We start from the raw sequence: 9,980 nt of genomic DNA on the forward strand, positions 1-9,980 counted from the left end.
CAGAACGCATTAACGGTCTAAAGGAGCCAAAAAAAACTGGAAGAGTCAGCGCTGCCTGTTTAAAACCATTAATAAGAGAATCTAAAAACATGCATCCAGGACTGACAGCTGCTTATTTTCACATCTGTCTGAACCCATACCACCCATAACTGAGGTACAGGCCACAGTGTGACTCTGAGAAACCCTCGCCTCCAAAGCTCCAGATAAACGACTTCAACATTTTGTCTGGGAAAGTTTCCAGCGTGCCGTTTCTGTGCGGCAGTGTCGCTGCTCTCGTACCGTCCCTGTGTGGGGTTGTGCATCTATTAGCTATAATACGGTAGTTGAGCTCTCAGCCTGCAGCGATGACAGACCCACAACCCGCCCACATTTCTTAACAAAACCAGCAGAGCAACACCCAAAGCTTGTGCTCTTCTCCCGACCGTCCTCAGCATGAGTTTTATCCACCATAAAGCTCCACCGTTCCTGAACTACAGCGGCGCCGGTCTGCCGAGCTCAGGCCGCTGCTGGACCTGAACGTCTGCTGCCTCACGTCGTCTTCTCCCTCTGATTGGCCTGTAATGAACGAGACAGACTGAGAAGTCCCGCCCTGCCTGTTAGCTAGAGAGGTAGAAAGCCAAACTGGGGTGAGCTGTGACAAAACTTGACAGCGCTGAAGCAGACCACGAGTGGAAACGCGTCCGCCGTGCCTTGTCTTAATAAAACTACCTGAAAGGACATTTCTGAGTGCTGACGCCTCTTTTTCTAGCAGGATTTTTTTGGCGTGCACCTTGAGGAGTTTATTGTTTGGACGATGCTCCTTTTTCTTTCTCTGTATTCATTTTTTCATCAAATAATTAAAGCAAAACTGAAGATTAAGTGATCCAAGTGATATTATTAACCTTACTTTCATGTTACGAGTTAAATAAATCAAACTCAGTTTGGTCAAAATTCTGAAAATTGCTCTGGTATTCAGTGAGGGGTTTTATTAAAACTGTACTTTTTAAAGGGGGTGTACACGTTAACGCTGAGACCTGGAGGTCTGATGCCGTCTGCGACAGCTGCACTCGCAGTAATGATGCTGCATTTTAAACTGCTTTATATTAGGGCTGAACAATCAAACAAATAATCTAATTGCGATTTTTTTGTACCCAGTATTGTGATTTAATATGCAATTAGATGGATTCTTAAGTTCTCATCTCGTGCATTTTACAGCAAAAATAAGCAATAATTCATTTTTTACTATACAGCAACACAATAAAAGTATCAAAATGTGGTGATTTATTGTAATCATGTTGCAAATTTGATACAGCTGTTGAATTAAAGGGGATGACCATTTTATCATAATCCTCACAGGTAATAAGAAAAAAATACAAAAATAAAAAAAAGTTTTTTTTATACACTGTTGTAAAGATATGGTACTAGAACTGTTGCACGATATGTAAGGCATAAAATCTCAGCTGCAGAAAAAAAGTTCTGAACTGGTATTTAGACACAAATTTCAGGTTAAAGAAATACTGCAACTTTTACGATTTGTAAATTTCAGCAGACTAAATTCAATCAATCAAACTTTATTTATATCGCACCTTTCAAACAAATTCAGTTGCAGTTCAAAGTGCTGTCCAGGGTCGTATAAAAGTGATTGACAAAGAGATAAAATGGTAAAAAGGTTTAGAGACTAATGCAAACAAAAGTAGTTTTCTAAAACAGTTACAAAGATGAAGGATAAGAAAAGAGACAGAAATAAAAGACAAAGCAGGAAAGGGAAGAATTTATGAAATAAGAAACATTAAAATATGCATAAAAACAGACACAATTAAAATAAAACAATGATAAAGGATTTAACTTTCCAAATAATTCAAAGCCTTTAAAAAACTGGACATTAAAACATAAATGTTAACTAGAGTTGAATTAAAGCCTAAAACCCCTAAAATTAAGATTTCAAATGTTCTATTAAAATAGAACAATGATTGTGATAACCTCTGTAGTCATAAAAATGATAAAGTACTACAGAAAAGCCAGACTGAATAAATGTGTTTTCAGCCTGAGTTTAAAAATCTTAACATCCTCAGCTCCTCTCAGATCCTTGAGACGACGAGGATCTGAGAGAATTTAATCTAATTTCAGTTCATTTCCCAGCCCTAGTTTATATGTGGACCCAGGGCGTCAGTGCTAGGGCTGGGCAATGAATCCAAAAAGAGATGAAGTCACAATTTAGCCTGCTGCAATACTTTAACTGAAATTTGTGTCAAAATACCAGTTTGAAACTTTTTTTGCAGCAAAGGATACTCTTTAAACCATGACATCTTCTCTTCCTCCTTTTCTGAATTTAATGATCTTTCAGGGGCCGGACAGGAAGCTTTGGGGGTCCTGATATGGCCCCCGGGCCTCCAGTTGATGACCAGTGCCTTATGGCTTCTCTGAGCTCCCTCCTTGTTCCATAGAGAAAGAAACAGAGCACAGCGTCCTGCTGCATCACTAGCAGGCTGTTAGACGGTGATGGATGAAGCAGGTTTTGTTTCACATCAGACTTTCTGTTTCTAGCTGACTCATGGCTCTGCCTCTGTCCGTGCAGGTATGCCATCACCGTGTGGTATTTTGACGCAGATGAGCGAGCCAGAGCTAAAGAAAAATACCTAACAGGTAAGACTTCATGTCCACACACAGAGACCTGAGATACAGAGAATCTTCCTTCTCTTCTCGGTTTTCAGATCTTTGAAGATGAAGTTTCGTGTTTTATGACCCGCTGTCCTCTTGGTAGATACTTTAGGCTGTTTTCTGCTCTGTAACGTCATCTCGTCTGTTCTTCCTCTGTGTGCAGGCGCAGGAGAAAAAGGAGTCAAGGTTGAACTCGGCAAACCATCAGACCCGAGCTAGTGGGACGCCTGCCCCCCGCCAACCAGCCAATAAGTGCTCTGTCCTCAGAAGTGGCCTATAGAGAGCATGTTTTTGTGCGTTTGACGTGCAGAACAGCAGACTTTTGCTTGAGTGGGTGGACGATCCAAAAACGAACCAATCAGCAGTGATTTCTGTTCATTTTCAGCTAACGGGGTCAGACCCGGCGGACCTTGAATGTCATGACGTTGTACTGAAAGGGATTGTGTGGATGATTTTTTTTTCCTTCGCTTTGACGGGGAACACATCGGTTACCGCCACGTCTTCAGAAAATCACGTCAAAGATGATCAGTGAGGATGGAAATCTTTTTGCATTTTGGTTTTTGCAGTTAATTCCTTAAAGGTACAGTGTTCTGCATACGCTTCATGAGTTATGCTTTTCACATGGAATCAGCTGTTCTAAGCTACTGTATGGCAAAATGTGCTTGAGTTTGCAATAATACCAGGAATGATCTGAATAAAAGACACCCTTTTCTGATAGAAATCTAGTCTAAATGTTCATTTTCTGTTCCTGCCTCCTCTCATTCACGGAGAATCTCTGCACCGAGGTTGTCCAGGTCTTCCATGCTTCAGTATTTCCAGTAGAATATCCGTTCTCAGTCATCCAAAGCACACAAATACACTGTCACTCAGTGTCCTCACTGCACCTGCTACAAGCTGAACCTCTGCACTGAGGATTAAAGGGATATTTCAGTGTTTTTGTATGAGGTTCTCTGCAGTAGTGGCATCAGCTTGCAGAGGTTTCAGTGAGCATTGCTCCACATAATTTAGAGAGTTTCAGGCAAATATGGGCCAACGAGAGCTTCATGAATGGGTTTCCATGGTAACAGCTGCATGCTAGCCTCACATCACTAAGGCCAATGAGAACGTCAGATGGAGAGGAGTAAAACACACCGACACTGGTGTGGAGACGTGGAAATGTGGAGTGACCAATCATCTTCTCTGTTTACAGTCAGATGGTGAGTCTGGGTCTGGAGGATGCTGGGAGAACGTTACCTGTCTGACTGTGAAGTTTGGTGGAGGAGGGATAATGGTATGGGGCTGGTTTTCAGGGTCTGGTCTAGACCCCTTATCTCCAGTGAAGGCCAGTCTTCATGCTTCAGCAGACCAAGACATTTTGGACAATGCTACGCTTCCAACAGTTTGGGGAAGGCCCTTTTCTATTCCAGCAGGACTGTGGATCAGAGACCAGAGAAGGACTAGAAAGACTAGAGTCCTGACCTCAACCCCATCCAGCAGCTTTGGGATGAACTGGAACAGAGATTGTGGTCCAACATCAGAGCCTGACAATGGACACACATTCACACAGAAACACTCCAGATTCTTCTAAGAGTGGAGGCCTTTAGAGCTGCATATTAAAGTCCATGGATCTGAATCATTACAGTCCCTGTTGGTGTTCTGGTCAGGCGGCCAGGCAGACTAGGAGTCAACAACCAGTAGACCAGGGCTCATCAAGTACATCTGCACAAAGGCCAGATCTATTCTCCACAGAGACCCTTGGGGCCGGACTTTCAAATCCACAAAAATTCAAGAAATATTTTGGTCTGACTGAAATATTATTGTAGTAGTATTTGTACTTTCTGTCAAAACTCAGGACATTTTTAGTCATTACCAGTGAGATCTATCCCTATCTGTCCCCATTTTAGACACTTTTAACCTTTTTTGATACTTTTTGCACCTTTTTTTTCTCTTTTACCAATTTTTGCAAGATTTTAACCCCATTAAACCACTTTTCCTGCTTTCATTCCTTCACTCTTTAATCCATTTTTGACAATTTTCACCATTTTCATTACATTATTTTTTCAATATTTGCAACATTTAAATCGATGTTTGCCACTTTTTGACCCCTTTTTTTGTTACTTTGCCAGGCTATTTTTGCTGTTTTTGACACTTTTAACCCTTTTTTTCACCACTCTTTCACCAGTGTTTGTCCCTTTGTGCCACTCATCAACCCATTTTACCATTTATCACCCATTATTTTTCTAACTCTTGCCAACCTTACCCCTTTAAGTGTGACTGACAGTAAATTTCTGTAAAACAGATGAATGTTGAGTCATTCTAAAACTATTTCATATTAGTTGTTTGTGGGATGATTTAACAGCTGCAGACATTTAAAGCCAGAGGATACTCTTTAAACCACAACATCTTCTTTTATCAGGCTGTTGCTCTGCCTCCGCCTTATTTTCAGGATTAGATAGTAAAAATTATTTACCTTCATAATTCAATCATAAAAAAAACACAAGTTGAAGACAGAGCAGAGGTGATCATCTCAACCTAGACAAAGATAACAGTGGAATTATGCAAAAATGGATCTACACCTTCTTTTGAAGGAGAAGAGGAACATAACAGACATGAAGAAGAGTCTTTGGGTGACCAGGACTTCTTTCTTTAGTATCAAACGGCTATCAGTGTCATTTTAACTGGAATCATATGTAAGTTTGATATTCTGGTATTATGACTACCCTGCTGTGAAAAGGAACATAATTAGGTTAAACAAACCCTCCAATCAGCAGCTCCTCTGCCCCCGTCTGTTATAATCAGTCCCATACTGCCCCCTGCAGGCCAACAGTGTATGACACCTTTATGTAGACATGAGCTGAGTTACTCTGCAGCTTCATTGGTGCTGTCTTTGGATCCAGTTGGTTTTTGCTAAAGAAAGAAAGGCTCTCCTTTCTTCAAACACTGTAAAAGCATTTTAAACTTTTAAGCAGGACTGGGACACCGCTGGTGCAGGAAATCTGGATTATCCTGACAGGAGAAAATGGTCGGTCTGCACTGGAGCAAGCATGCTAAAAACTAAACTGTGGTGTGATTCTAGTAAAAGTCAGACAATATTTAAACTCTTCTGATAACCACAGCAACGTGAATAGAAGCCAGAGGCACCCAGAATTTAATAATTTATGTTTTTAAGTGCCAAAGGCTACACAGTCAGAGCAGCACTAATGTGGTCTGTGGGGAAACAGAGGATAGCACTGGCCCCTAAAGGCTTCTTTTTTAGTAACTTCAGTTATAAATGTGTGTTTAGATAACGTGGCAAAATCAGAAGTCGCTGGAGAAGATATTTGGTCATTAACACATCAGACAGCTTTTAGAGCAGCAACGAGACGAGCAGCTGGAGTTACAAGAAACGTATCTGTCAAAATAAGCCAGAGACCCGGGCTGGGCTACATGTAGCTCCCAGGTTTTATGAACATTGTTAGGTCCGATGTTTAAAACTTGTGCCTGCTCTTCCCTGGCATAAAAAGATGAACCATGTCATAACATAAGAGCAGCTTAAGTCCAGCTGGTACTCAGGGTTTGACTTTAAGTCCAACTCTGCTCAGACAGAACCCTAAAATCAGCTGGATGCTCGGCTCAGGACAGGACGGGGAGATCACGCGTAACTGTCAACCAACACATCTCCTCTGTTCTGATTCAGTACTACGGACACTCTGCCCCAACACACACAAATGGGCCCACAAACACACACAGCTAGATGATGTAGACTGCTTCCACAGTTCGCAGCACACATGCCCATGTTAGCAGCTGTGGGACTTACATTAATCAGACCTTTGACAAAAAGGCAGCAGAAAGTCTGAACCCAGAGCCTGCAGCTCACACGGTAGAGTTCTCACACTTCAGGCGTCACTGAATGACCTGCTGACAGCTTGTTTTACCTCTTAACAAAGCTATAGATGCACCCAAGGGGCAGTTTTCTGGCTGTGTGGTTAATCTGAGTTCTGGTGCAGCGTTAGTCTCTCTCTCTCTGTTTGTAGGTGCGCTCTCGTCCTAGAGGTGTCATTCCTGCGCTGGATTGGTTATTGTGCCTACGTTCAATTGTCATCCTGTCTCCAGGATGGAAAAGCTCCGGAGGGATGAAAACCTTTGTAAGGATCAATGTCTTTAGATATTTTTCTGAATGTTTTAGGATTTCAGGAGGTGATCCTGCATACTTCTTTTCATCATACTCCTCTATGCGAAGAACTTTTGCTTATTTTACAACTTTTTATGTGTAAATTCTTTCCACGTCTTGCACCGCTGAGAGTGTAGATAAAATCATCACATCAAATATACGTCTGATCCTGAAGGTCTTCCCCTACATGTCTGACGCTCCGAGGCTAAAGCAATCTCATTTGCAGGTGACGCTGCAGAAATTCCCTAAACTTTATTAACAAAACGGACATTTTTATGTGTTGGTGTAGAGTAAATCCCAAATAATGTGGAAATGTGAAGGGGGATGAATGTTTACATGTTTAGGTATCTCTCTGAACATTTAAGGGTTTGGTCTAACACACTGTTGCTCCTAAAGCTGAAATTTTGGATTTTATTGCGTGAGGCTCCAACATTTCACGTGCAAATTTCTTCCACGTCTTGCACGCTTGGTTAGGGTGTAAATAAAATGGTCTGCGTCACACAGACGTCTTCTCCTACGTGTTTGACGCTCCGTGCCTGCGTCAGTCAGCATTGTGCTCCCATCTTTGCAGCGATGCAGGTTACCACTGGAATGCACGGGATCAGGGCCTTCAAAGCACAAAACAAAACTTTAAGGTGAGGCTGCGGGGGTCCTGACCCGATAACTGGTTTATCGATTTAAAGGTGGGTGGGGGGGGTGTAACTGGTGCCTGGTCTCTTGTAGCTCTAGCTGTTCTTCTCTTTGCTGCTCTAAATGTTTTGAAGGGAAGTTTTCCGGCTGTGTGGTTAATCTGAGTTCTGGTGCAGTGTTAGTCTCTCTCTCTCTCTCTCTGCACCTGTTTGTAGGTGCGCTCTCGTCCTTGAGGTGTCATTCCTGCGCTGGATTGGTTATTGTGCCTTTGTTGAATTGGCGCCATCAGGAGGGCCCCAGAAAGAATATCACACAGGCCCCCCTTAACCTGCTAGACAACCAACAAATGTTACATCATTTTTTACCAATATATATGCTTTTTTTAATTTTTGAAGCATAATTTCTCCATTTATGAGCAATATTTTTATTATAGGTAAACTAAATTTACTTGCATTATTTCGCAGAGCTGGACTAAACCATTTGGACATTTTTAAGGGAGGAGTTGAGGCCCCCCAGTATTTATTTTAGCCTATTTGATACAAATTTCAGTCTGTTGACCGGTTCATTCTGTTGCTTTTGATAAATAATGACACTCAAAATAGATAAAACACGTTTTTAATTGTAGGCTCCTCAGGGCCCCTCCCTACTGTGGGCTTGGGTAGTCAGTACCCCCCTCCGCTGCGCCCCTTGGCGCCACTGTAATGAGGTGGAGGTGATGACTGAGTGGCTTCACCTGCTGTGACAGAGACGGCGGGACATGCTGGAGCTGACCCGTCCCATCAAAGTAACCAGTGAAGGCTGAGCTGAACCAGCTAAAACTGAATGAAAGAATAAAAATGACTGTTTTTTATGTTGTTCTGTTTCTCAGAGGCTTTTTAACCAGCTGCATGCTGGTCATACTTCCTGTTACGCTTCATAGAAAGGTTGTGTAACATTTACACATGCATGTTTTCTATATTTATATTTGATCTGATTTTGTCATGGTCCTAATTCTGTTTCCTGTTTTATTTTGTAGTTCTTCCTGTCCTTGTGTTTTCCCCTCCCCTCTGATCGCCTCACTAGTTTCACCAGTCCTGTCTGTCACACCTGTGTCCAATCAGTGCTCTAGTTCAGTGGTTTTCAAACGGTTTAGGGTTATTACAAAATAGACTTTTTAAATAATGTTACAGTCAAGGTGGCCTATAGGGGAGATAAAGGGGGGCGCTTTCTGGGGTCCAGCCAACTCGGCAATCATGAGGATGGCAAAATTGGGCAAAAAGTGTCAAAACAAAGTCAGAAATGGGCAAAAATTGCTAAAAAAAAAAAAAAAAAAAGTAGCTAAAATGGGTTAAAATTGGCAAGAACTTGTTGAAAGTGTCAAAATGGTGGCAAAAATGGTTAACAAGAGGTCTAGAAGGGTAAAATGTTGTAAAAAGGTAGTAAAAATGGGTTAAAAGTGATTTTAAAAATGGCAAAAATAGGCAAAAAAGTGGTCAAGTGAAGACAAAAGTGGGTGAAAACTGGCAATAAAGGGGTATGAATGGTTTAAAAGTGGCAAAAAAAAAAAACGGTTAAAGCTGCAATATGGTGGTGAAAAGAGGTTAAAAGTGAACAAGGAGTAAAAATGGCCAAGCAATAGCAAAATTGGCCAAAAAGTGGCAAAAAGGTTGCAAAAAATGGGTTAAAACGTTCCAAAAAAAGTGGCAAAAATGGGTCAAAAGTGGTTAAAGGAGTGGCAAAAAAGCAGCAAAAGTTTTGAAGCGGTGAAAAGAGCCAGTCCAACAACCCCAAATTAGCACCTATGCTGCTGATCCAACTCACACTTCCATCATCAGTAACAGTCTCTGGGTCCTCTCCTGCCAGATCCGTGGGCCTGGTTACAGTAGGTGACTTGCCATGCAGTCATAATAATGATGAACGGTTGAACAAGAGCCCGTGGCACACTGGTGTAACCGGCTGCACCCTACTGCTCTGGTTAGTCTCTCCTTCTTCAGTCAGGGTTATTGATGGTTGGTAAAGGTCATAATGGTGCATCTCTGCCCCCTACTGGTGTAGAGTGTGAATCACACTCTAATCACCTCTATCTAGTCTCTCAGTCTTTGTCAGTTCGTTGTGTGTTTTCTGCCTCTTTGTAGTTTTCTCAGTGTTTGAATGTTTTACTTTATTATTTCTTGTGTTTTCTGCATTTATTTGTGTTTTGTTTATTTTCGTCTACAGCCCTGACAGATTCGTTCTTTATCTGTGTGTGTGTGTGTGTGTGTGTGTGTGAAATGGAGCAGGATTCATCAGCTGGTGGTCTTCATAATGCGCCGTTCATGGACTGTTAGAATAAAATATTCCCTTCTGAATGTTAGACGGATCAGAGGTTTGGCACAGATGAGGTCTGGTTCTGGGAATGGTGTGGAGTTTAGTATGTCAGTCACATGAGGGCCAAAGTCCCTCTCCAAATCTCCCCCATAACGCTTTTCCATATGAGGCCCAGCTATGATCCATATGAACCACTGAAACTAGTCCTGGTTGAGGTCTGGCTTTGTTATGGTTCAGGCGCTTTAGTCACACACTTGGGTCAGATCTGGGGTCAATAAGACGAAGCGTGGTCAGCTTA

At 42.0% G+C, this 9,980-nt stretch overlaps 1 protein-coding gene across 1 annotated transcript in view; it reads left to right on the top strand.

Moving 5' to 3' along the window:
* Positions 1–3,352, top strand: part of egln1a (egl-9 family hypoxia-inducible factor 1a) — a 54,649-nt gene extending 51,297 nt beyond the window's left edge. Inside the window, exons 5-6 of the mRNA XM_041789700.1 lie at positions 2,555–2,622; positions 2,801–3,352. Coding sequence (XP_041645634.1) covers positions 2,555–2,622; positions 2,801–2,856 — 124 coding nt within the window. The 3' untranslated portion in view covers positions 2,857–3,352. The remainder of the gene's footprint in view (positions 1–2,554; positions 2,623–2,800) is intronic.
* Positions 3,353–9,980: the final 6,628 nt, after the last annotated feature.

The sequence above is a fragment of the Cheilinus undulatus genome, linkage group 6, assembly GCF_018320785.1.
Source record: "Cheilinus undulatus linkage group 6, ASM1832078v1, whole genome shotgun sequence".
Taxonomy (NCBI): Eukaryota; Metazoa; Chordata; class Actinopteri; order Labriformes; family Labridae; genus Cheilinus; species Cheilinus undulatus.